Source organism: Eubalaena glacialis, chromosome 13 (genome assembly GCF_028564815.1).
Source record: "Eubalaena glacialis isolate mEubGla1 chromosome 13, mEubGla1.1.hap2.+ XY, whole genome shotgun sequence".
Lineage (NCBI taxonomy): Eukaryota > Metazoa > Chordata > Mammalia > Artiodactyla > Balaenidae > Eubalaena > Eubalaena glacialis.
The window spans coordinates 58,804,514-58,832,227 of record NC_083728.1 but is presented as its reverse complement, the minus strand read 5'-3'; the positions used below and the strand labels follow the sequence as shown (position 1 = coordinate 58,832,227).

At 43.4% G+C, this 27,714-nt stretch overlaps 1 protein-coding gene across 1 annotated transcript in view; it reads left to right on the top strand.

The window, feature by feature from the left end:
• The window catches only part of CREBBP (CREB binding protein), a 126,536-nt gene that overhangs the window by 88,715 nt on the left and 10,107 nt on the right, over positions 1-27,714 (top strand). Inside the window, exons 12-24 of the mRNA XM_061209682.1 lie at positions 445-569; positions 1,176-1,364; positions 2,782-3,198; positions 4,629-4,808; positions 5,812-6,001; positions 10,315-10,433; positions 11,275-11,514; positions 12,286-12,374; positions 17,834-17,914; positions 19,495-19,551; positions 22,277-22,354; positions 22,682-22,749; positions 27,300-27,450. Coding sequence (XP_061065665.1) covers positions 445-569; positions 1,176-1,364; positions 2,782-3,198; positions 4,629-4,808; positions 5,812-6,001; positions 10,315-10,433; positions 11,275-11,514; positions 12,286-12,374; positions 17,834-17,914; positions 19,495-19,551; positions 22,277-22,354; positions 22,682-22,749; positions 27,300-27,450 — 1,984 coding nt within the window. The remainder of the gene's footprint in view (positions 1-444; positions 570-1,175; positions 1,365-2,781; positions 3,199-4,628; positions 4,809-5,811; positions 6,002-10,314; positions 10,434-11,274; positions 11,515-12,285; positions 12,375-17,833; positions 17,915-19,494; positions 19,552-22,276; positions 22,355-22,681; positions 22,750-27,299; positions 27,451-27,714) is intronic.

Genomic DNA, 27,714 nt, shown 5'->3' with positions numbered 1-27,714 from the left:
GAGGAGATGGGAGTCAGGTGCTCCAGAAGGCTCTGAGGGGTTGCCTCAGACGGGTGCCCTGGCCTTAGCTGACCTCCTCCGTAGATGGTGGGAGCGCCTTCCCACGCTCCCCCCATCTACTTTGTCGCTTGGACGCTTCGGTGCCGAGTGCTGCCCCAGCCTCGTGTGCTCATGGCTTACCTGACTTTCTGCCTTCCTGTGCTCATGCTGCCCTGCCACCCACCCCGTCCTATCACCCTCACCACCACTGCATTGGTGCCATCTTTTCTGGATATGAACAGTCTGTTATTTAACCATCTTTTCTGATTAACTGAGTGATTTCCTTTCAGTTGTATATGTTGTGTGTGTGTTCCATTTATTTGGCTTAGAGTTTTATTTGGCGAGTTGTCATTCTGTTTTCCTGTGAGTGATTTTCCTAATGAACCGTTGTGGGTACATTTACAGGGATGAATTCATTTAACCCAATATCCTTGGGGAACGTACAGTTGCCACAAGCTCCCATGGGACCTCGTGCATCGTCCCCTATGAACCACTCTGTCCCGATGAACAGCATGGGCTCCGTTCCAGGGGTAAGTGCTTCTATTTGCCTCAGCTGTGCTGAGAAGGCCTTGCTCGAATAAGGAAAATTCTCTCAGCAGGAAACTTGTAGATCGTCTGGGAATCCTGTGGTACTTGTTCCTTTGGATTTGGATTATGCTTTATTTCCTTCATATTTCTCTTTCTCTCTCTCTCTGTCCTTATTACTACAAGAATTATTTGACCATTACTTATTTTTATTGAAATGACAAATCATAGTCACCTGTGACTTTGTTGGAAGATGGGGTTGGCAGCCTCAGATATGTGGCTGAGAGGGACTTGTCAGCGTCTGTTGACTCTCAGAACTTCCTCTCCTGCGGCTGCCTTCTAAACACTTCAGAGAACTCATAAAAGGCATATTTTGAACTTTAAACTATAGCATACTATTGGTTTCTGTTCCGAGGACAATGTGAAGCTGGCTCATTAGAGACCTTGCATGAAAAGCATGCAGAGTGCCTGGGAGCCAGAAGGTCTTAGTGAGTGGTGGGTCCCTTCCTGCAAGGGAGGAGGATTTGAAGATCTCTGTCTCTTCTAGTTTACCTTGAAGACTCAGGCCCTTGAAGCCCTCTGAACTCTCAGTAACGCTTATTGTCTTTTAGATGGCCATTTCTCCTTCCCGAATGCCTCAGCCTCCGAACATGATGGGTACACACGCCAACAACATGATGGCCCAGGCGCCTGCCCAGAATCAGTTCCTGCCACAGAACCAGTTCCCGTCCTCCAGCGGGGCGCTGAACGTGAACAGCGTGGGCATGGGGCAGCCGGCGGCCCAGGCCAGCGTGTCACAGGTACTGTTCACGTTGGGGCCGTGAGCCACCTACAGTGATGTAGCCCCAGCTTCCCACTGACCTCAGCATGTCCTAGTTCACAGAAATTAGAATTCTAGACAAAACATTTCATGTACTAGCATCTCTTGATTTTTTTTTTTTTCCCCCCGTTCTGTTCCGTTATTTTTACCTTGTTTGGAATTAGTCATACAATCTTGGGGTGAACTTCATACAAAAGTGGAATGGATTATGGTTTTTTGGTTTGTGTGCTTTTGTTTTGGTTTTTGGGTTTTTAGTTGTCATTTTGTTGGTTTTTGTTTGTGCATTGTAAATTCTGAGTTTCATGTGTGATCCTGAGAGACACTGGATTTTAAAGAGGGAGTGAGGAAAGGTCCCATGAGTTCACTCTTAATGATTTGGTCTTTGTATCTTGTTGTCTGTCTGTCTGAACTGCCCAGGTGAAGTCCGGCTAACTGGATCATTTGAGTAGTTCTCTTCTTATTGAATGTGTTTTTAATTATTCAGTCTAATGCTGGTGAGAACTATTTTCCATTCATTTTACTGCCTTTTCCCCCCTTTTATTAATTGCTAGAGTACACCAGATTGCTGCTGTATACAAATGTACATGTGTTTAAAACAGGCCAAGTCTTCCCCCAAAAGATAAAATTCATTATTTAATTTTTTAACATGAAGTAACATTGAATAAAAGGCAGTGACTACATTAGATTCACTCACTAAATACTTATTAATTAATTCTTAATTTCCATAAATTTCATTGCTCCAGACAGGGGTTATTAGGTTTGTCCTGTAAATATTTTCAGCTTGGTGGGCCATGGGCTCTTTGTTTGAACTGCTCTGCTCCACTGTTGTGGCGCAAAGGCAACGGTAGACATGTGCATTCACATATGAGTGAATGGGCGAAGCTGCCTGCCAGTAAAACTTTACTGACAGAAACCAGTAGCTAGCTGGATTTGGCCATGGACTCTACATAGTTTGCAGATCCCTGCTCTAGACCAGTGATTCAGAATAGATTTTTAATTGGTCCACAAATAATTCTGAAACATGTCCCTAGTTGAGAACCACTGTACTGAAACATTTCAGTGTTTCCATAACTCATTTTTTTAAAAAAGACAAATACCTTTTCCAGTGGTCTAAGCTGTGGGTGGATATTATGGAGCACGAAGCTAGTAAGTGGAGTGTATATGTGTTTGTTTAAGCCAGAGATTTCCACACTTATATAAATCAAAGCATGAGAAACAAGTGCACGTTACTATAAGTGTGCAGATCGATGACTTTTTACAAATGGAACATTCCCGTGCAGTCAGCAGACCTCATCAAGAAACCATGATTAGATTTTCATACATTTAAGTCTTTTAAGTCTATTGCCACATTTTCAAATGGGGGAAATAATTTTAACATACTCTGTTCCATCTGTTAGGGACAGGTGCCTGGTGCTGCTCTTCCTAACCCTCTGAACATGCTTGGGCCCCAGGCCAGCCAGCTGCCTTGCCCACCAGTGACACAGTCACCGTTACACCAGACTCCACCTCCTGCTTCCACGGCCGCAGGCATGCCGTCTCTTCAGCATCCGGCGGCACCTGGGATGACTCCTCCCCAGCCAGCAGCTCCCACCCAGCCATCAACTCCTGTGTCGTCTTCCGGGCAGACTCCCACCCCGACTCCCGGCTCAGTGCCCAGTGCCAGCCAAACCCAGAGCACCCCTACAGTCCAGGCGGCAGCCCAGGCCCAGGTGACCCCACAGCCTCAGACCCCAGTCCAGCCTCCGTCCGTGGCCACCCCTCAGTCGTCACAGCAGCAGCCGACACCTGTGCACACCCAGCCTCCTGGCACACCGGTGAGCCCCTCGGCCTGTCGTCTTCTGGCCAAGACTCTTAGATGAGAACTTGCCCATAAAAAAAAAAATCTGTCATGAAGTCACTGCAGGTCTTGGTGCAGTTGCAAAAAGTATCTGCACTCTAATTGAACCATAACGAGCTGTGTTTTGTTTCCAGCATTGGCTCCAAAGGCTGTTCGGCAGGACATGACATGATTATCTTCCCCAATTAAATCAGTTTGTAGAAATCAACAACTAAAAGAACTCATACATGGGTCCTCCGTAGAATTTTTAAGCTGTCTGTCCATAGGAGCAGTACATCCCCCATTATCTGTCCTAGATTGACGTCTTCTGAGTTTTAGTAGTGATGAGGATTTGGTAAACAAGTCAAGTTCCTAGTTGTATGTACTTTGACCTTGCCTATCAGCCTTGTTTTCCAGCTGGAAGCCCTTTCTTTTTCATGACAAAATGGCATGCTCAGGTTAACACTTCTGTGGCTTAGATTTACCCATTCCTCCTGGGAGGTGCAGGTGGCAGGGTCACAGCACGTCCTGTGTCCCATGTCCCACGCTCTGCTGGCAGCACCCGGTCCGGTGCTCTCCTAGACTGGGCTGTCCCCACTGATGCAGGGCCTGAGGCTGCTGCTGCTCACCTCCACATTCTTCTCCCAGTTCTCACCAGAGTCTTAGTGTCTGTTTTCTTATCAGTCTGACTTAAAAACCTGCTTCCCCCTAAAATACATTATCTTTTATTTGTGGGGACTGAGGATATTTATTTATAAAATGTCAAAATTAACCCCAACAGAAACCCCAAGATGACATTATTGTTTGTATTTCTCCATAGGGAGTGTGCTTATTGATCCTTACTTTATATTTCTTATCTCTAAGTAAGATCCCTTTGTAATTTTATGTTTCTTTTGTTTGTTTACTTAAAACTCCATTGGGTAAATCTTTGAAAATTTAGAATTCTTTCTGGGATTCCTTCTCTTAATGTTTGTTTACTCCTCCACCACTGTTCCTACAATTAACAGGCTAGTTATACATTCTTATTCCATATAGATACTTTATTCCCCTTTCTACAGCGTATATACTTATATATTTATTATTCAGCCTTTACCATAACCATTAATGTCATTGTTGGAAGGAATTAAATTTAAAATAGGAGGTTCTGTGACTTAGGTAGAAAATTCCGAGAAAATAATTTTCTTTCAAAAGGTAGAAAGCTCTGCTCTTCCATCTCTGCATTGTTGGCAAGAAGTCAGTTGTATTTCTACCTGATTTTGACTTCTCTGGAACTCCTATTTTAACGCTTATTCTTCATTTCTCTCAAATAGGGGTGCCTGTTAGATTAGTATTGAGAAAGATTAACGTGAAACTGTGTGTTGGGTGAGCATCAGGGTTTAAGATCATTTATATCGTTTACAGAGATAAATGATTTTGGTTTCTCCACAGCTTTCCCAGGCAGCAGCCAGCATTGATAACAGGGTCCCCACTCCATCCTCAGTGGCCAGCGCCGAAACCAACTCCCAGCAGCCAGGACCCGATGTACCAATGCTGGAAATGAAGGCTGAGGTCAAGACCGAGGACACCGAGCCCGATGCCAGTGAACCCAAGGCAGAGCCTGGGGCTGCGGTAGGTGCCACTCTTGGGAGTGAATAGATGTACTGCGCACAGAGGCATCACTGAAGTGTCCTCGGGGGAGGCACCAGGCGTCCACCGTGGATGTCCCTGCTTTCCGTTTCAGTATCCTGTTCGATTGTGGTTCAAGTTGGAAAGAGATTAAAAACAGATTGGTTATTTATTTTTAGATATGAGGTATGGGTTTATTTTATTTTGCCAGAAGTGAAGAGCACTGGCTTGTATTTTAAATGTTTAAATCATCCAGCAACTTTTTCATTGCCGTCCTTCATTCATTTATAATTCTGCAGAGTTAGACTGCACAAGAGGTGTGTTCTTTTACTAATTAACCTGTAGCAGAAGTTGGAAACTGACAGACCGTGGGCTGAATCCAGCCTATAAATGTGTTTTGTTTGGCCCACACAATTATTTTTAAAATGGGAAATTACAAATAAAACTCTAGATTTCTGGCTTTTCTTGAAAAATGAGAAGCTTTGCCAGCACTGTGCTTGCATTCCTGTGGGGCAGCAGTCTAGGTGGGAGCACCAGCTGTGGCTCTTAGATGGGTCGTGAGCTCTCTAGTTTGCCAGAGTGTCCACTGCTCCCCGCGGCCTCACACCACAGCTCCTGCTGCTGTCATTAGCTTCACCTGCCTGGCCCTCTGAGCAGTTGAATTTCTGATCCTTCCCACAATTTTCGAGGCACTTCTTGTTCCAAACTAGAAATATATGTAAAACTATTGAGCAGTTAATGGTGTATACATTGTGTATACAAGTTTTTTAAGCACTCTAGCATGTATAAATTTTTAGGACTGTAATGCACTGGTGCTGTACTGAAATGACTCAACAGGCACTCCACCCCTTCTTGTGGGAGAGAAAAGGAATGATCAGTGCAGCTCTGACTTGGGAAAGGTTTTAACAAGCCCATAGAGATTTTTAAGAGCCTTCCAATAAGACTGAGTTAGTATAAAGGCCTTTCATATTCATATATCATTGTCTGTAATTTTGTTTTTCTCAAGATGATGGAGGAGGACTTAGAAGGATCTTCTCAAGTTAAAGAAGAAACAGACACAACAGAGCAGAAGTCGGAACCAATGGAAGTGGATGAAAAGAAACCTGAAGTGAAAGTTGAAGCTAAAGAGGAAGAAGAGAGTAGCACCAACGGGACAGCCTCTCAGTCCACTTCTCCTTCTCAGCCTCGCAAAAAAAGTAGGTCATGTTCTCGTAAACTTACCGGATGGTGCTGCTGTTTCATCGTGTTGGGATTGCATTCTGTGGATTAAAAGCTAAAGCAGAAAAGGAATTCCATCCCTTCTTTTATCCTTCTTGCCTGCCATTCCGCAAGTTTTAGAAATGGTGACAGTGAGCTGAACTCCAGGGTGTGAGCCCACAGGGGTCTGTGGTAGGAACGAGAAGCGACCAGGGCTCTGAGGGCCAGCCCATGAGCCGCCTGTCTGGGGTGGTGCTGGCTTTACTCGGCATGCCGTGGACAACCACTGATGGACTCCAGCAGGAAGATGACCGGAAGCTTGATGTTAGGGAAATTATCACTATGGCAACCCTGTGCACTGAAGTTTGTAGGTTTCTGCTGATACAGATAGGAAACTAAGTGCCCAAAGTCAGGGGGTGGGAGAGTAGAGCCCAGTGACTAGTGCAGCAGGAAGAGGGAGGGCGGCAGGTTAGTGAAGATACTTTGGGTTCTGAAATAAGCAGGATGAGCCAGGCTCACGGTGGAAGTTGGATAGAATCTATTTGAGATGTGTCCAAAGTACGGAGGTAAGAGTGTCAGCAAATTGTCAGGTGACCGTTAGAAATGTGAGACGGGGCTCAGGTAGTTCAGGGCTGCAGGTGATCCAGTTAGGAAAGATGGCAGAAAAGTGTTAGAAAGGCTGCTACTGTATAGTTTTGCTGCTGGAAGAGACCCTGGAGATCATAGAGGACAGCAGGCCTTAAGTTTTTGGTCTCAGACCTCTTTATACTCCTAAAAGTTGAGGAACCCAGAGAAGTTTTTGTTTGTATGGATCATCTATCACTATTTACTCTATTAGATGTCTTTTTTAATATTTATTTAAAAATAAATCTGTTACATGGCACCCATAAATAACACATTTTAATGAAAAATAACTTCCAAAACAGAAATAGTTGGAATGATGACATTGTGTTTTACAATTTTGTTACTCGGAGAGTTAAGTGAACACAGCTGGATTCTCATATCTGCCTCTGCCTTTGCTGTTGTGTTCTGTTGTTTGGTTGAAGTACATGAAGAGAATCCAGACCCACTCAGATTAGTAGTTAATAGAGAGAAGAGTATTTTAGTAGTCTTTTCAGGTCATTGTGAATATTCTTTTTTGATACTACACCAAAACTCAACAAGTAGAAGTTTCTTAAAGGCTAGTTGCAGTGGGAAATCTGAATCCATAGCCCTGAATTTCTCATACTCTGTGGCATTAGCATCCATCGTCCGTCTTGTACTTTGAATGGATCTTTTGCCATTGCATGATTTTTTTGGTAACACTATCCTTTGGTCATCTGGGAATTTGGCTCACTGAGTTATGCTCATCTTCCAAATGTTGGCATGCTTCATTATGTGATATTTTTAAAAATCACATTTATTAATATCACTATGAGTCTCTTCAGAAAGTCGTGTAAACTTGGACAAGCTGTCAAGCTCATGTGGCATGATACAGGTTTTTCAAAATTCTAATTTTTGATGCAAGTCAAAATTTTATCATTGGTAACACATAGCGTCAGTTGCCCTGGAAGTAACTGTAACTGGCCTACTTTGTTCATTTTTGAGCAAATGTCTGTCACATACCCAGATCTGAGTAACTGTAGCTTGTCTATCAGCCATTCTTTCTAGTTTTGTGTGTTTCATGAAAAAAAGCAGTTACTTCAGCTCTCAACTCAACACTCACACAAGTGCTTTCTCTCAAGACAACCACTGCATGCAGCAGAAGTGCTTTATGACAGCTTCCCAGTTTGTCGTACAGAATAAAAGACGTGTAGCCAAGGGCTGAGATTTAATAAAAGTAAGAATTTTGACTCGTTCATCAAGGACACTCGTAAGTGCAGGTGACGTTTTTTCCTGTGTATGCACAGCAGCAGCAAAGAAGGGGGCGACCACGAAGTCAAGTTTGGAGCTGCGGCCTGGTCATGGTGCAGTGCTAGTGATTTTATTCACTGTTGTTTTTGCCCCGTCTGTGTGAATGTCAGCACACAGTGCAAAAGGCAAATGACAACTTAGAGTTATCATGAAAATTGTTTTAGATCATGGAAATGGATTTCACAGACCCCTAGGAAAGGCCTAGGGCAGTGCTAGATGGAAATGTTGTATATCTGCACTTTCTGCAGTGATGGAAATGTTGTATATCTGCACTCTCTTGTTATGGCAGTCACCAGCCACATGTGGCTCCTAAGTACTTGACATGTGACAAGTGTGCCTGAGGAAGTGAATTTTTAATTTTATTTAATATTAATTCATTTCGATTCAAGTAGCCGCATATGGCTGCTGGCTACCATGTTAGACTGCATGAGGGTCCCTAAGGTATCCGTGGGCCATGCTTTGGGGACTGCTGATGTGGTCCCCACCTGATTGTCGTGAGAAGGTTTTGAGCCAGAGAAGTGGAGTGACTTGCTCATAGCACACCACACTAATCAGTGGCAGAGAACTTGTTTCAAATACAGCTTCTGACTGCTACTTCCACTTTTTTGGAGTCTTATTACATCAGTGTGGTTGTTAAAGACAGGAGTTTGAAAGTGACTTCTCCTTGGCATAGGTATTAAATGTTCAGTGAATGAATGAACAGTCATCCAAAGTGAGATACATGTAAGGCCATGTTAGTTTTGATCAGCACTGGGAGACGAGATGGTCTGGTGAAGGGCATCAGAAGACTGTCTAGGGCCACCAGGTAGTGCATCTTTTAGGCTTTGTGTGTCATAAGGTTTCTGTTGCAGCTGCTGAGCCCTCCCTTGTGGTGCGAAAGCAGCCATGGACACCTGCACAACAAGGATGGTTGTGTTCTAATAAAGCTTTATTTTGTCAGACTAAAAAGTGATCTTGTGTAATTCACGTATCATGAAATAGTATTCTTTTTTTCCCTGAAGTTTAAAAACCTTAAAAACCATTGTTAGCTCCCAGGCCCGTACAAAGGCAGGCAGCTGGCCAGATCTGGCCTGTGGGTCGTGGTTTGCGACCCCTGGTCTAGAAGAATAAAAAAGCTATTGATTAACTAACGAATTGTCTTCTTATAAGGAGTTATTCAAAGAAAACCAAATGCTGCTTCATCTCTGTCAAAACAGACTGGAAGAAAAGGGGTTAGCTGAAGGCAGGATTTGTGTGTGTTTCACAAGGCTCCACAGGGCACATCTGTTCCCTAGACCAGGCCTTTGCACCTGCATGGGAGTGTCTACACTGGGTGTCTCCCATGCTTGCTGACCGCCATGTGTCCTGGAGAGCAGGAGGTCGTTTCCTCAGGAGGTCAGTCAGGATACCTGGGTATTCCCTGGCTCTGATGTCAATAAAGTTTCTGGAAACTTCTCAGCCAGTGTTTTCATCTCTCGATATACTCAATGCATGCCACTTCCCAACGGGAACTTTAGGTTTTTATGGTATTTTAGTCTGATTTATAAATTACAGTTTGTTACGTATCTGTTGTAGAAAATTTTTTCAAAATTCAAAAAACCACAAAGTGGAAACCTCACATCACTTAGAACCTAAGTCATCAGAACCTCTTTGCAGTGTTTGCCTCTGATCATTTTTCTGTAGGCAGGAGCGTATGTGAGCGAGGGGGTGCGTGACACTCAGTGTCACCCTCACAGGCATGTTTCCCATGTCCTTAGAACTCACGAGGGGTTTGTGTGAGTGACTGTCCTGAATGTATTTGGCAGCCAATGCTTATTCTTACATTGGTGACAACAGAAGGCATCGTAGGAAATCGGTGGGCCAAGAGGTTGGAGACATGGGCACTACTACATGTGCAAGGGGACAGACAGTACACAGTACAGAACTTCTGGGGAAAATAAGAGAGCTACTTATTTTTGTAGCTCTCTTACTGTATACATTTATTTGTGAGGTTGTAATACAAAACCGTTCCTCTCAGGTGGTTTGAGTTTACTTCAGCCAAGGACACAAAAGTTTCCTCAGGGGAGGAAAGGCCCCTTCCTGTGAAAATGGCTCTGTACCCACCCATTTGATCAATGAGGCAGATTAGAAAGTTAGCTTCGTTTTTTCTGTTCCAACCAAGTTTTGGCATTGGAAATCTTTTTGTTGAACAAGCAAACTTCTCAGTGTGGTATTTTTGCCTCATGATGTGGGTGCAGTTTTTAAAAACTCTAGTGTGACTGTGTTTTCAGAATCCCTGAATCGTAGCTTTAGAATGTCCATGGACTCCTGGAAGCTTCACGGCTGGGAGGGAAATGATTTGGGCCTTCTCAGAAGTAGCCAGGCTTCCATTTGAAAAGTGACGGAGGAAGAGTCTGGGTGCCTTGTCAATAGTGTCGTTTCCTGTGCTTTTTAACTGCAGTCTTTAAGCCGGAGGAGTTGCGCCAGGCTCTGATGCCAACCCTAGAAGCGCTGTATCGACAGGATCCAGAGTCCCTACCTTTTCGGCAGCCTGTAGATCCCCAGCTCCTAGGAATTCCAGTAAGTTGATATCATAAAAACATTATAACTTTACCACTGTAATTCATGAGTATCCATGGTACTCATTTTATCTTTTAAAATTGGGAAAAATAAGATTTTTTTCCCTAATATAAAAAAATATTTTCTGTCAAAACAATAATACACCTTTGTCTTACTGACTGAAATGTGTGTTTCCTCCCTGTTCCGTATAAGCCCCAGGGTCCATGGAAGGGGTGCAGTGAGATGGGGGGAGCACACCCTGGGGCGCACAGCCTCTGTAGCCTTGCTTTATATTTGGGTAAGACTTTGTCTACAGGAATGGATTTAAATAATTGGTGAACATCACTTATAAAACACATGGGCCTCTCACTTTGAAACCCTGGGTGCTCTTGCAAAGGCCATGGTGACCCAACAGATTCTGTTTAGCAGTATTACTATTTTTGCTTTTGTGTTTGTGTTTGTCTTGGAATTTCATTTTGGTTGCTAGGACCAAGAATGGAATCTCTAGAAAAACATATTGTCTGATAAATATGTTCACCATTTTAATTCGGTGGATCAAAATCTTATTTTTAAAATCTGACATTATAAGACATGTTTTATTAAATAAGTTTTTTAATATTATTTTTTCTTTAACTTTGCTTTTGAAGTAATTTGATCACACTTGAAAATATTAATTACAATTTTAGATAATAAAATCAGAGGAAGATCAGAAGTTGTTTTCTTTTCAAGTCCCATTTTTCACTATTAGAAATGGAAGTTATACTGGTACTTTCTTCAATTTTACTTTAAGATAAAGCTGCCAGATAAGATGGGCATTTGGAATTTGGGGGATCTGCTAGACTGAGACCGTTTTGTCTTTCAGGATTATTTTGACATTGTGAAGAATCCCATGGACCTTTCCACCATCAAGCGGAAGCTGGATACAGGGCAGTACCAGGAACCCTGGCAGTATGTGGATGACGTCTGGCTCATGTTCAACAATGCCTGGCTCTACAATCGGAAGACATCCCGGGTCTATAAGTTCTGCAGTAAGCTCGCAGAGGTCTTTGAGCAAGAAATTGACCCTGTCATGCAATCCCTTGGATATTGCTGTGGACGCAAGGTACAGTTGAAAGTTTTTCTGGAAAATGAACTACCCTTATTAATCCAGCCAAAAAGGGTATTATGATGATATAATAGACTCAATATTTTGACCACACCTGTGTACTGAGAAGGACCCAGATGGAGTCTGGTCTCTTGTAAAACAGTTGATTATCTGAAGCTAGAGGTGCTTATGGGGGAAGGCCTTGGATTAAGCATTCCTGGCTGCCCCAGTGTGTCCATTCATCTATCTGTAATAAATGTCTCTCAGACACTAGGGACTTCCCTGGTGGCGCAGCAGTTAAGAATCCGCCTGCCAGTGCAGGGGACACGGGTTCGAGCCCTGGTCTGGGAAGATTCCCACATGCCGCAGAGCAATTATGCCCGTGCACCACAACTACTGAGCCCACGTGCTACAACTACTGAAGCCTGCGCGCCTAGAGCCCGTGCTCCATAACAAGAGAAGCCACTGCAATGAGAAGCCCGCGCACCTCAATGAAGAGTAGGCCCCGCTCGCCGCAACCAGAGAAAGAGCCCGCATGCAGCAACGAAAAACCCAAGGCAGCCATAAATAAATAAATAAATAAATTTATTTTTTTAAAAAAAAGTCTCTCAGACACTAATTCTGTCCTATTGTATCCAGAAATGTCTTTAAATAGATGTGAGAATCGTTAGAAGACTATCCAGTATACTAACAAATAATTTACTAGCTAAATCTAACTCCATATTGGACAGAGCATTGCATGACAGTAAATGGGATATATTTTTAGTATTTTCTCCTTTGTTTTTGCAGTATGAGTTTTCCCCACAGACTTTGTGCTGCTACGGGAAGCAGCTGTGTACAATTCCTCGCGATGCTGCCTACTACAGCTATCAGAATAGGTAAGCCTTGAGCAGTTTCTTGAATCGTGGGACAAAAAGAAGGTCTTAGGACGAGGCATGCTTGTCTGATTGTAGCTTGGGTACATTTCATTATTTCTTTCCTGAAGTTTCAGTGAAAAGGGCCGAAATTTCATTGTTTCTCAGTCACTCAGATAGGCCCATGGTCTCTTAACTTAAAAGCATGCTTGTATAGTATAAAATTTTAAGCTCCAAACTGCTTGCTGCACTAGTTGGATCAGGTACATGTGTTAAGCCAAAATGTGACCATATGAGAAAGAGTCTGAAGTGGAGAGTAACTCTAACAAAGGTTGACTGCCTTTTTTAAGATAATAAATTTGAAACATTGCGTTTTACCAATCTGTGTGTAAATATTTGCCTAGCTAATTTGGCCTGGACAGTCTGATGGAAAGACTTGTGTTTGCTCTAATTCATTTAAAAATTTTAAACCATAGACTTTTTCTTTTTAATCGGTAGCACAGTAAGAATGAGATTGGTGTTTTCATTGAGTTTAAGAATGACTCCCTTCATGAGGTGGCCTTTTTGGGGTTAGTAGGTATGCTTTTGAAGTATTTGCTCTTCTCTTGAAATGTGGAGATGGCTATAGAATAGATCTCCTATCTTAAGTAGAGGAAGAATGAAAATAATTTTTGTTGTTGATTCCCTTACCTAATTACAACTTCCTGGTTTGGGGGGTTGTTTTGAAAATTAAGCTACTTTGTATCCATTGCTTTAAGTGACTACATGTTGCCATAGCATGAGGGCATCCTGCCTTGAAACATAGGTTGTAATTCTTTGTCAAATTCAATTACATTGCCTCCATTCTATGAATTGGCAACTAAATTCTTTATGTGACCAAGATGAGGCTTCATGCCTGTTCTTTGTTTTTAGGTTCCAGTATTAAATGTCAGCTTTAGGGTTTGATGTTTTGATTATTTTTATCTTGTTTGCTTATAGTAATTACATATGTTCTAATACTTTGAAGAAGATAAGTACAGGGCTTTTTTATTTTTTCAAAGGTACATGCAGAGGCCTGAATAATTTGGAATTTTGCAGTTACTTTTCTTCCAATTATGTTTTTTTAAATTATTTTAATTTTTAAAAAATATCTAGGGAATTCCCTGGCGGTCCAGTGGTTAGGACTCAGCACTTTCACTGCGATGGCCTGGGTTCAATCCCTGGTTGGGGAACTAAAATCCTGCAAGCCATGCAGTGCGGCCAAAAAAATTAAAATTAAAAAAAATAATAAAATGTAAAAAAAAATATTCAAGGTAATTAACGACTCCCATCAAAATTCTAGTTTAAAAAATAAGAACTGTTGACCTAAAAATATCTTAAGATAAGATTTCTAAGTCTTGTCCAGCTCACTTATCGTAGTGAAATGCTGGTTTGAGGGGAAAGATGGGTGTCCCTGGACAGGCACCTCTACTGGAAGTGCAGCCGGCACAGCTGTCCTGCTGAAAATATTTTAACATTTGGAATTCATTTTCTGTCTTAGCATGCTCTTCTATTGATAGAAGCATTTTAAAACTAAAAGTTTGAAATGATACTGTGGCCCAAATGGAATCTCTCCTATAGTGACAAGTGTTGTTCTGGAGGCTCTGGCCCCTCCATTTACAGTTTTAGCCCCATGACCTTTTGTACATTCTGTAATGTATCAAGCTTAACCTTGTCCATGACATGGGCATAGTTAACACCTTTCCTGACACCCTTAGTTGTCAGTCTACAATGAGACAATGCTTTGGAAACTGTTAGGTGCAAAATACAGCTATGAAATTTTAAGAGAACAGGTTAAAATTAACTATACCCTGAAAAATGCCCCCACTGCTAAGTGCCCATCACAGTTTGGGTCTAGAAGGAAGAGCAGACAGCAGATTGCTTGCCACCATCTCTTAAGTTTGGGGGCCTTTTCATTGTTGCTTTTCACTGTTCCTGGGTCCTTTGGACCCTGCCTCGGCTGATTTGCATAGATTTTGGCCATATTTCACTTGAGAGCAATTCAAGTTCGATAGAATGGATGGCATCAGCGTGCACTACTGCCTCCTCAGAGGAGCTTGTTGATGGGGTTCAAACAAAGGATTGTTTTGAAAGTTCTGAAATGTCCAATATTACTTCTATATAGGACTTAATTTTTATTGAGCAAAAGTAATCTATTTTCCTTAAGAGTAGAAACGTAAATAAAGGAGTTCTCTTTTACACATAATACATTTTAAGAGTGTGAGCATATACTGCTCCTCAGCTGAATCTCACAAGGTGTGCTTCCTGGAATACAGAACTGGAAGAGATACCATGTTGTGAGTCTGTGAAAGCAGTGGTCTAATTCTGCGATGGACATTTCAACTACTTACATTTTCATTCTCAACCTTGACTGTTAATGAACACCATGGTGTTCTTTTGAATAATTGTTTTGGTACTTATAGTCCTAAACTGGGCACTTAGAATAGGAAATTCTACAGACCGTTTAAACAAGTGAAACTAATAGATAAGCTAGTATATGGTTACATTTTCACTTGTTTCCACACTTTGAAATTTTGAAAGTAAGTCATGTTGGGAAAACTGTTCTATAATTTTAAGTTTATTATCGATAGATAAGAATAGATATTATCTATTATCCCAGTTATTTATATATACTGATATGGTACTTACAACAATCTGCATTTGAAAATTTACTCCATACATTAAATTACCCTTACAGATGAACTCTGCAGTTACATTGTGCTAACTTTAGGTACCCAGATGTACATCATCATCAGATTATGTGAAGTGTTTCTCCTTTATAATTCCATATTCATCAAACTGCTTCCTTCACATAAGGCAGAAGGTCATCTAGGCTCTTACGGTTGAAAAGGGAATCTCTGAACCATTATGTATTTCCAGGATGAATAAAGTTTGGACTAGGTATAAGATAGGGGCAAGTCTGACATTAACATCTGTCACCCACTGATTACCAGAGTGGTTTTAGCCTACTTGACTAGATGGGTGGGCTGTCATCATATCAGAAGGGAGCTAAAGGGAGGCCGGGGCCCCTCCCTTTCCCCTTACACCTGAACAGGTTCGGTTCTCTGACATCTCTGGCCTTGCTCTGGGACAGACACTCTGTCCCTCCCAGTTTCTGACCCTGAGGTTCTTGGGAATGGAAGTTAGTTATACACAGAGGGCGTAGGTTTCCGCAGCCACCCCAGGGGCTGCCATTCAGCCATCAGTGCTTCACTCTGGGCCAGTTTCCTCCAGTGGAAAATGATGGGTTTATGATTCTTGTTCCCCAGATGTTGCTAGGCTTGATGTCCTGCTTGAATAAAAGCTAAGAGTTTAGTTTGTCCAGGATTTTAAAACCGTTTAGACTCACATGTAATTACCATGGCAATTTAATTTCACAGTGTGTTCCGTAGTCCTCTTTGAGCTAGCCCACAGTGGCTGAGTTTGATCATAATAAATTGGAACACTTTCATTCATTTTTTAAAAGGAAGCAATTTGGCGTTGAAGGTGTATCTTTTTTTTGCATATTGTTCTGATTGCTGCTTAATTGGTTTATAGTTTCTATAGCGTAATTCTTTCTTGCCAGTGATGATCATGCCCTTCTACACATGGAAATTCCTTTTACTACATGATTTCAAGCCTCCATAAAAATATTTACAAAATAGTGAATAGCCAGAATATTACTGTAATTCATTCAGAGAAAGAGATAAGTATTTTTAAAAACAGCAGTGTTAATCTGTTTGTTCCTGGTCAGTTTTTAATCTTGGCAGACTTTGTTGATTGAATTAATTCTAAATAAACTGGTCCCAGCAAGAAACTCTTATTAATCCAGTTGCTACACACAGTGAATCTGTCATGTTCCTCATCAACAAATCTGAAAAATTGAATAATCTTGAGATGTGTGCATGCTCTAAAGTTTTATACTTTTAATTCACTGTGTGTGTTTAGTCAGTGAAATATAGCAGACAGAATGCTCAATGTGTTTAATTAAGATTAGAATTAGAACTTGTGGGGACCTATTTTAGTGGTAATGAAGACAGACTGGCCAGGCAGTGGCCTGAATCTCAGTTGTTTGTAGCTGTGCGCGCATGTGTGTTTGTGTGCGTGTGTGTCTGTGTCTGTGTGTAGCTGCAAGCTGCCGCATCTCCTTCTGCCCATGTGGTTCAGTGTGGCGCTCCAAGTCTCGTCACAGTGTCTTTAACACTAATCCTCTTGGCATCTTGTAGATGTAGTTTTGAGCACTAAAACCGCATTTTATTGTGCTGCCGTCGTACCTTATACCCATCCCTTTTGCTTGTGTAATTCACCTCATTCAGCTTGTTTACTTCTACAGTATTCCTTTGTGCCCGTCTTGTTTATGCAGCATCAGCCTGCATTTTTGTTGATTTCTCATTTGTGTCCTTTCCAAACATTTAATAGTTTTTATTTTAACTGTTCTTATTTGATAGCTTGAGCCCAGGCTCTATACTCTAAGAAATTGGGGTGATGGATAATTTCTCAAATGCAGATTGTGCTTTAAAGATTAAGTCTCTAAATTTGCTTAACTTGGATTGTCCCCAAGTTAGAGAAATCACTGAGTATCTCAGATTGATGAATGATTGGTCCCAATACCAAAAAGTTTAAATTGAAGCTTAGAATTGAATTTTAAGACTGTTCATGGATTTACATATATTGTATTGTTTATACAATATATCACAGTTTTTCTCTGTATATTCTTACTGATAAATGGCTGGAAAGTCTTTGACCCCGATTGCATTTCTGTTAAATGTTTGTCTAGAATATGGATTTGGTTTCATTTCTATTGTAACCCAATTAACTGAGTGATTAACATGTGAAAAATAACAGGAGAAAATTAAAACCAGTTCTGAGTGCTCAACATTTTCATACCTTTAAAGATCTGGCTTAATACCGGAAATAAAATCTATGAATTGCTGTCAAGCATAAATTTTCCATTTTGAAAAAAAGCTATTTCAGTTTAAATTGCTTTTTTAAGGCCTTTTGTCAGACTGTTTTGTTCAAAGTAAATTTTTTCCATCTCAAAACCTGTAGTTATATCTGGTTTTCTCTAAGTAATAACAAAATCCTAACTCCTAAAATTAGGCTCCTTGCAATTCTAGTATTAACAACTCCTTGAAAACATTTGCATCTTGGAGCTCGACGAACCCGTTGTTAGTGATGATGGCCTGGGATGTGTGCAATGAGACCGAATGCTAATCAATGCTTTGCCTTGGCTTTCTGCTCTGTGTTGTCTTGGTGTTTGCGTCTTACCTTTATGTCTGTGCTATTTGTTCCCTCCCCTGTTCTCTAATCCTGCCCTTCCCCACCTGCCCCTGTTCCTTTCATTGTCCTCACTGACCCATCAATCAACCAACAACGCCCCCCCTTCGTCGTGGTGATCTGCCCTGCTCTGATTGGTGGCTTCGTTGCTTGGGTGGCTGTGTGTTATGATGGACCAGTTCACCCAAGTATGGCCTTCTTGCTGACAGGTATCATTTCTGTGAGAAGTGTTTCACAGAGATCCAGGGGGAGAATGTTACCCTGGGTGACGACCCTTCACAACCCCAGACGTAAGTACCATCCTGTCATTTCTCTCGGGGGTGACTCTGAATTGTTGTTTTGTTCTCATCCGTGATTAAAAGGGAAGCACCACTGCCACCCACTGTGACTTTTCTGTAGTGTATTTTTCATATTACTTATGCCCACATTCATATTTTACAATGTAGCTGTTGTAGCTGAATCCCAGCACCACTTGCACATTCTTCCCTCTGCTTGAGACTGTGATGCTGTAGCCCCCACTGCAGTGCAGTGGTCTCTCTCGACCTTGCTCTATCTCTTCTTCTAAAACACTTGCTTTTTCCTAGTGGCTGTCAACTTCCATTTGGGAAGATTGTAAATTTTCAGTTACACCTAAGAAACCAGGTAACCCTAGTCACAGAACTAACTGGCAGTAGCAAAAATGAGTCTTGTGTGTATACCCCGTCTGTAGCATTTAGTTGATCTTCCACTGAAACCTCTGTCCTTTAAGTTGCAGAGGTAACAGAACCCAGGTGGTGAGACCCCAACGAGTACCTGTATCTCCTTCCTCTCTGGAGGTTGGACTCTTGCTCACAGCTCCAGCATGGACAGGCATGAGTTAGTTTGTTCATTCCCTCACTGAGTTCACCATTTCCTCCCTGATGCTTATCCTCTGATGGAGTTACTTTTGAGTAGGCAAATGGCCAGAATGTGGTGAGAAAAAAGCAAAAACAAATCCACAGATTGGATGGTCAGCTCATTTACATGCTCAAGATACCTAAAAACCTGCCAGCCACCATAGCTGCCTAGGACTGCCAGCGTTTTGTGGTCTTTCTTTTCTCCTGACTCTGCCGTGATTCCTGCCACTCTGGGAAGTCTACTGTGTGACTGTCCCCCCAAAGGCAAAAAGGCTTCCCACTGAAACAGTTTACAGCACTGTTGGACACTTACTGTGCAACTCAAGTTTACTTTATTCAATCGCACAACAAACCATACCCGCCTGTAAGATATATAAACCAAAATGACAGAAATTCTACATATTCAATTTATTTTTCTATCCCTTGTTAATTTAATTCTTTAGTCCAATTGTGTGATTAATAATTGGATTGTATAATTCTGTGAATCAGGTAATTCATATATACACTAATAAAAGTACCACAAAAATGAAATACTCAGCCCTTTAAGAATAAGTAAAATATCCCCAAGTACATGCTGACTTGTGTCAATGAAGGAATATTGTAATTAGAAGAATTGATAATACCAGTGTTGGTCAAATTCAGCAGTCATTCACCATGTAGATTTGATTGGAAATTAACAGGTTTGAATCTCAACATAATTTTGCCACTGTATTTTGACTAGCCTTAAATTAAATCTTGTAATAAGTGCTGATGATAGTTTGGAGGAAATATTCCAGGGAGGGCAGAGAAAAATAAAAGGTAGTGCTTTCTATAGAATTAAATGTTGTATGTTCATGCCATTATTACATCTACTTGAGATTTCAGCTGACCATCATTTTACTTTTTATGTGAAGAACTAGTTACAGAATAATATCCCAGAGACCCTATAGTTTATACTCAACAGATAAATTTAGTTAATTAACATTTTTCCTTTCCCCCCTCCCCCAAAAAACAAGGACAATTTCAAAGGATCAGTTTGAAAAGAAGAAAAATGATACCTTAGATCCTGAACCGTGAGTATACAGCTATTTTCTTTCTGACTTTTAGGTTTTAGTTTCAGATCAGGAAAGTTCCTCCTTATGGTTGGGTTGCGGGAGAAGACGCTGGAAATAAATATATTACCCTGGGTGGAATTTTTTGTGTGAAGTTATTTCAGATGTGGATTCTGTTTTAACTCACACGAAAGATGTATGTCTCTGTAGCATGCTGTCCAGCTACTGAATTTTAACACCCTTTAATGTAAGATTAGATGGATGTTTTGGCTCTATTAGAATCTCTGTAATAACTTCGTCATCGTTGTCTTTAAGAAGCCACTTAGTGTGAATCTTTAGAGACTAAAGGTAGGAATATTTGGTGGAGGGGTGCTAGTATCATTTAAAGGGAAATTTGAGAAAGAAAAACTCTTAGAAACCACTTTTTAAAAATAAATAATGAGAAGCCCAGTGTTGTATGTTCTTGTCACCATCTTTGGTATGGTATATTTTCCAAGGTCGTTGTCAGATACTTTCCTTTCCTCCAGTGATCAGTGAGAATACTCAGCATGTAAATTTTGCTTTGCAATAACCCCTTAAAGAGGCCTCAGAGCTCCTTCCATGTGGTGGCTCCTCCCCGGTCCCCAAAGCCGAGTCCTGAAGGCACCCCAGTGTGTGGAGATGCCCATTTTGTTCTGTCACTGTGGTGAACGCCCGTCCAGGGTTGCTTGGTGAGCACAGGCTCCAACACTGTTGGGAGTTTGGTAAATGTGGCTGTGGTGCGTCCAGAGCTGAGAAACAGGTTCTCCCTTCCCTTGGCTCAACTTCCCAGCTTCCGGCGGAAGACACAGACTCCACTTCCCTTTGAGAGCTGACTTAGTCTCTCCTGCCAGCAGTGCCCGGGTGGGGTTGCGGGGGGAACATGATTACTTAGCAAAGTGCCTGGTGCATGAGGAGGCTGCTCCCTGCTCCCTGTCTCTTTAGTGTCAGTGGATTGTTTGTCCTGACTGGCCGTCTCCCTGTTCACATTGTGTCCTCCCCGACAGTTTTCCCGTTTCCCTGTGATTTATATTCAGTTTTTAAAAATTTTAAATTTTATTTATTTATTTTTTAAATATTTATTTATTTATTTGGTCGTGCTGGGGCTTAGTTGCGGCAGGTGGTCTCCTTAGTTTGTGGCTCGCGGACTCCTTAGTTGCAGCAGGCAGGCTCCTTTGTTGCAGCTCGTGGGCTCCTTATTTGTGGCATGCAAACTCTTAGTTGCGACATGCGTGTGGGATCTAGTTTCCTGACCAGGGATTGAACCCGGGCCCCCTGCATTGGGAGTGCGGTGTCTTAACCACTGAGCAACCAGGGAAGTCCCCCAAAATTTTTGTTTTATACTGGAGTATTTACAATGTTATGTTAGTTGCTATACTCACTTTTTAATTTCAGAATACGTTACATTGAAGCAGTAGTTGCCAGGCAGTGGGGAAGACACAGATGAATAAAGGGGGCCTGTCCTCCAGCCGTTTGTCTTCCAGTAGGACAGACAGATCGTAGCACAGGCAGCAGGAGGCAGTAAGGTAGTCCAGAGTGGGGGACCCTGGCCCAGTGGAGAAGGTGACACTCATTTGGAAGCAGGTGTTGGGGGTGGTGGGCAGAGCATTCTAGACACAAAGACATGAAAGGACATGGGATGTTCAGCAGCACTGCAGGTGAGCTCAAGTGCAGGGCATGTAGGGAGCGTGGATGGAGCCCCATAGGACAAGGGGGCAGAGGGTGCTGGATTCCCTCCTGTGTGTGCTGGGAAGGGCAGCAGCTGGGGCAGGACAGCAGAGAGCACTGAGGATGGCCGATGAGGGTCGCTGCCATTCTGCACAGTCTGCCTGTGTGTGTCCTTTTCTCCAACAGAGCAGGGGCAGAGAAGCTGGATTGGGCTCGATCTGTGGTGGAAGGCTTGCTCAGCAAGGGCAGTAGGATGGTCAGGGGCCAGGGACTCGAGCAGCAGTAGTGAGAGCAGGCGTCAGGTAATGGGGACCGGCATCTAGCGTGACAGGAAGAGCCGGGACCCAGGACTATTTGGAGAAATGTGGTACTTTCTAGCCCCTCAGCCTTCCACAGGGTATAAGTTGTGGTGGCTTTAAGGGCATGGCTGAAAAAACAGGTTTTGACCTTCAAGCATGTTGGCGATTAAGTTTCCTAGGTGAGGTGACAGGGCCCAGGTGAGCTATGGCGGAAGCTGTGCAGAGGGCAGGTGGCGTGGTGCATCCCAACTTCTCTAGTGTTTGCTTTAAGAAAGGCCGTCATTTCCCACCCTTGTAACTGACTCAGCATACGTTTCCTGCGCCTGGGCTTAAGAACAAGGGTTTGTAACACTGACGGTATTGTTCTCTGTTATTTAAGTCCATTTAGGCATGTGCAGTCATCTAGAGCAAGCACTGGTCTTGAAAATCTGTAGTAATATCAGAAATACTGACCTGTAAAATAAGCCTTCGTCATAGCAATTTTTAGAAATAAATTTTCACTTCTGGTTGCAAAGCAGATTGGGAGAAGAGAGGAAAGAGGCATTTGTACAAAGAAAGGGAGAAAGTCAGTCTTTCCTATAGAAAATATCATACTGATGCATTTTTTAAAATACGGCTCAATTAGTCAAGAGATGCATTAATGCTGCAGATTCTTGAAGTCATCAAGGGGACGAAGTGTGTGAGCACACCACACGGGCTCTGTAGAAGCTCCATTATGTATGTGGCTCCGTGTGTCACAGTGCACTTTCTTTGTCTTCTAGTTTCGTTGATTGCAAGGAGTGTGGCCGGAAGATGCATCAGATTTGTGTTCTCCACTATGATATCATTTGGCCTTCAGGGTGAGTAATTTCCTGGTGATTTCCTGTGATCTCGGGAAAGGGAAAGCAGTTATGCACAGAGTAGAGGGGAGGATGCTGGCTGCTACTGCGTTTCATTCATTGTTGTCAGCAAGAATCCGGCAATTAGATGGATGGCAGTTTGTTCTAAATTTAAGTCTTAAGTGTTTGCCCGCTTTAGGAATTGTAGAATCAAAGCAGTCTGCCTCTTCACTTTTGTATAATGATGCGATTTTAATTGCCAACGAAGTATTTTAATGCTGCATTTCACTGGTTTGGCAACATATACTGTTTTATATAATCTGATCACACCCATTATTTTTTTTGCAGCTTTGTGTGCGACAACTGCTTGAAGAAAACAGGCAGAACTCGTAAAGAAAACAAATTCAGTGCTAAGAGTAAGTTGTGGAAGGGTTTTTGTATTTTTTTGTCTTACCCTTGAAGAGAATAATTTGCCTTGATCTTTATATGAAAGTCAGCTTTATGATCAGTCTGTGTTTTAGATGAAAGTTTAGAAACTTTCATCTAAAACACATATAGTAAACTTTGTGAATTCTGAGAGAGAAAATTTGTCAGCAGATCCTTCTCAAGTAGCTCAGAAATAACACACACACGTCCTGGGCACACTCAGCCCTGGGTACCTGCGGGGGCGGCTGTTTGCCCATCAGTAGGTGTGGGCCCCGCTGTTGTGAAGAGTGACCCTCTGGGGCCCTCTGGGAATCAGCCAGCATCACCAGGACTGGCAGGAGCCTGGTCTGCACGAGGGCTGGTTGGGTGTGTCGCTGCCGCATTGGGAGTGGCTGCTGGTGCCTGCGAGGAGCAGAGAGCGCGCCCTGTTGCTATAGGAGTAACTTTTCATAGGTAGTCTTCACTCTTTTAGAGACAACACTTTTCAGAAGTGTACAGTGTGCCGTCTTTGTCAACTCGGCTGCTGCTCTCACTTCTCTCCAGTAGGACAGGCAACTAGCACACCGCTTAGGGCTCCCCAGCAAGAGCCAGGCCACCTGAGGAGCTGGAGTAGAAGAGAGATGGGATGGAGGGAGAGGTCCGTGGGCAGGAGGGAAGGGTGGCAGGCAAGGAAGAAGCCCCTCTGAAGCCTTCCAAGTCAGCGTTAATTCACGTTCAAACTCTGTCATTACCAAAATCCACAGTTATCCTATCACTTAAACTCACTCTTATAAAATCTTTTGAAATATTGATGAATTAACCAGCTATTATAATATTTCTCTTTAGATCAGGGTTTCTATACTGACATTTGGGCCAGAAACGTCTTTGTTATGGGGGCTGTCTTGTGCTTAATTAGAATTTTAGCAGCAGGCTGCTGCCCACTAAATGCTGGTAACACTCCCCGCCCCACCCCCCCATGAATGGTGGCCGTCAGAAATGTCTTTGTACGTTACCAGATGTCCTGGGTTGGGGGCATGCAGGTGAGAACCCCTACTTTAAAGGATCCATTCTGAGTGATGCCACTAAAGCAGTCAGCTACTTAGAATCAATCTCCTGGGCCAGAGCTTTGGTGACCAAAACAGAAATTGCCAGGAGAGCTAGGCTTCAGTAGAAGAGCAGTTGCGGCCAGAAGAGAGAGGGGGCGGGGGGCGGGGGGCGGTAGGAGAACCTGAGAGCTGGCCCAGCCCCCACCCTCCCCTAGCGTCCAGAGAATGGTGGAGAGGGATATGTGGACCTTTGGCAAATGAGCTTCAAAGATGTAGAACCTTCACTTACAGAAAAGGACCTTAGAGGTGGTGTGTCTCCCCTTGGTTTTTGATTTGAATGTGTATTAGCATCATCTCTGCAAGTGTCTGTCGGTCACAAAAGAGAGGTTGCGTCATTTGCACTGACTTAGTGCAGTGGGCACTCCGTGTCCACGCATGTGGGACCTGTGGGTACAGAGGGCCTTCTGTACTGCACCATTGTATGTTAGGAACTTCAGCATCCTTGGATTTTGGTGTCTGAGGGGTTCCTGGAACCAGTCCCCTGTGGGTGCGGAGGGACAACTGCATTGAAAATATCTTCCAGCTGCTGGGCAGAGAGTGATACTAAACAACTGACTATCCACCCAAAACCACCTCCCCATTAACGCCACATGCACAACGCAACTCGGGTGGCTAAAGGGGCGAAAAGTAACAACTACAAATGCTTTGGAGGTCAGAGTAAGAGAGTGTTTTTACTGTGTTCAGTTATGAAAAACCTTCCTAAAAAAGATAGAGCCCAGAGGTCAGAAAGCAAAAGGCTGAAGGATTTGATCACATAAAGGGAAATATAAGGCTCCCATCATGCACCGTGGTCAAAAATATACCTGGTGGGGTACAATTTAAAATGTCCATTTTTAGACTCAGCAGTTCCACTTTGACGCACGTCTCCTACAAAGATATTTGCTTATGTGCTTAAAGGCATGTACAGGGCCGTCCGCTGCAGCACGATGGGCTGTGGGGAGTGGAAACGGGAACCTAAACCAAAGCACGTGGCCACCCTGTGGGAAGCCCGAGGCACCATCACAGTGAGGGTGGCCTGGGCCCTGCTGTCCAGTGGGAGGGGCTGCTGCAGAAATGCCCACCCTCAGTGCCTGTACTTGCTGGTCTGGAGGACACCTTCGCATGGCACCGCAGCATGAGAACAGCCCTTCTTTCCCCAGTACTGAGTCTCTGAGCGCGTGCTGGCTGCTCTCCAGGTTTACACGGTGCCGTCCCGTGTGTAAAGCCCATGGCTCTTCTCTCAGGGGACACAGCGGAGCACCTCTCCAGCCCTCTTCACGGCGTTCAGTTTGGTGCTTGTGACCAGACCGTCATAATTGTCTCATTTAAAAACTGTATTTTGGGCTTCCCTGGTGGCGCAGTGGTTAAGAATCCACCTGCCAATGCAGGGGACACGGGATCGAGCCCTGGTCCGGGAAAATCCCACATGCCGCGGAGCAACTAAGCCCGTGCACCACAACTACTGAACCTGCGAGCCACAATTACTGAGCCTGCGTGCCACAACTACCAAAGCCTGCGCGCCTAGAGCCCGTGCTCTGCAACAAGAGAAGCCACAACAGTGAGAAGCCCACGCACCGCAACGAAGAGTAGCCCCTGCTTGCCACAACTAGAGAAAGCCCGCATGCAGCAACGAAGACCCAACTCGGCCAAAAATAAATAAATGTATTAAAAAAAAATAAAATAACTATTTTCAGAGTGAAGTAAGTCAGAAAAACAAATACCGTATATTAACGCATATATGTGGAACCTAGAAAAATGGTACAGATGAACAGGTTTGCAGGGCAGAAATAGAGACACAGATGTAGAGAACAAATTTATGGACAGACACCAAGGGGGGAAAGCAGCGGGGGGTGGGGGGTGGGATGAACTGGGAGATTGGGATTGACATATACACACTAATATGTATAAACTAGATAACTAATAAGAACCTGCTGTATAAAAAAAATAAAATTCAAAAAAAACCCTGTATTTTTAGTACAGGTAATTCAGGTAATTTGGGGAAAAAACGTAAAGACCTAATTTTGAAGGTTTACTCCTATTCATTATGTGAAAATCATAGTGTGTGTAATCGTAGTTTCACAAGGGAAGGGGGAGCTCCCTGCACCAGCGCAGGGTGGCCCTTCTTAGCTGTGTCCTCCCTTTCTGGATTGGAAGCCACCTCATGAGGGGACAAAACTTGCTCAGCAGCAGCATGGGCGGGAGTACAGGGGGGTGAGAACATGAGAATTTTCTTCTGGGCTTCACAAAGAATAGATGAGATGGTCGTAAGTCCTTTGCACCTAATTCTCTTTTTCTCAGGAAGATTATCTCAGCTGTGGGAGGTTGAAACAAGGGGATCCAGAGCATGACTAAACAGCTGTGGAAAGTGTGCACGTGTATCAGAGTGTGAAACATAATTCTACTTCCGCTCATTTTTATAGCTTTTAAAGTTTTTATTTTTTAATGGGGTCTTTATTTCATTGCCATTGTAAGTTTTTTTTTTAATCACTTTTATTGAGGTATAATTTATATACCAAAAAAGCTCTACCATTGGTATGTTTATTGCAGAGAAACTAAATTTAAAAAGCCTAAATTTTGCAGATATTTCTTAACTTCAGTAAGGAATCTTCTAAAATCCTGTCATCTATAGTCACTGTTAACCTTTTGCAGCTTTCCCGTCTAGTCTTTTATCCCCATATGCACAGAGTTTTTTTATGCTATGACTGTATGTGTATGTATATGCTGTGTAACTCCTGGCCCGTCCCTGGGAGAGGGAGGGTACAGAGGGGCAGGGCGGAGGAGCCCACCAGCAATGGTGCCGGGCAGGTCTGCGTCCTGGGACAGCGTCCCTTGCCGCCCAGGATTGGAATGCTCGCAGAGCGAGGTAGCCCTTGGCTGCACGCTAGCTTAGCTGTCTCAGACTCTGCACCAGGACTCTCATCAGAGCTGGGCAGGAAGGGGCATTTGTGCCATCCTGTCTCTGAGGCTGTGCCAGCCCTGCCTTCCAGGGAAAGCAGTGGCAGGCTCCCCATTTCTGTTAAGAGTTCTTCAAGTGTGCGTTCCAGCCTTGGGGCACAGCTGTGACACCGAGCAGCTGTGTGGGCGCAGCCAGGGCCAGATCTCTGTCTCACTAGGGGCTGGGCATGTGGGGCAGGAGGCAGGGTGGACCCAGTGCAGCTCCCTCGTGCCTGCTCCCCTGCTTCACCCCAGAGCCCATCTTCTTTCAGATTTGGGTCCACCTTTGTGTCTCTTCTGCCCCTTACAGTTAGAAGAAGATGGAAATATTGGGCATTTGACAGTTTTCAATGCATGGAATGCCTGAGATTCCAGGGTCCACCTTTCTTTTATAAAATGCTTATTACTTCATAGGACACATTAGACCCCTTCTGTATTTGGAGAATGTTACTCCTTAAAATACCAGACTACACTGAAAGAGGTGGATTCTGTGACCTCAACCCTCCCGAAGCCCTCTCATCTGCTTGTGCTGGACTTTGCAGGACTGCAGACCACACGGTTGGGAAACCACTTGGAAGACCGAGTCAACAAGTTTTTGCGGCGACAGAATCATCCTGAAGCCGGGGAGGTGTTTGTCCGCGTAGTGGCCAGCTCAGACAAGACGGTGGAGGTCAAGCCCGGGATGAAGTCACGGTTTGTGTGCAGACGTTCCAGTGGGCACCCCACTTGGTTAACCAGAGCCTTGCTTTCTGGCAAAGCTTTAGAGTTTGCATAATTTGAAAGCTTTTCATCAGTTAGCATGTAGCCACCCTTCTGTCAGTATCCCACGTTCATCAGGGGAGGTGGAATTCCTGTCTGAGTGAAGCAGTGCACAAAGAATGGGGTCAAGGCTCCGAGCTGCCTGGGCCAGTGGAGGAGCTCTGGGCCAGTGGTCAGAAGGGGGGACCTCGCCTCCAG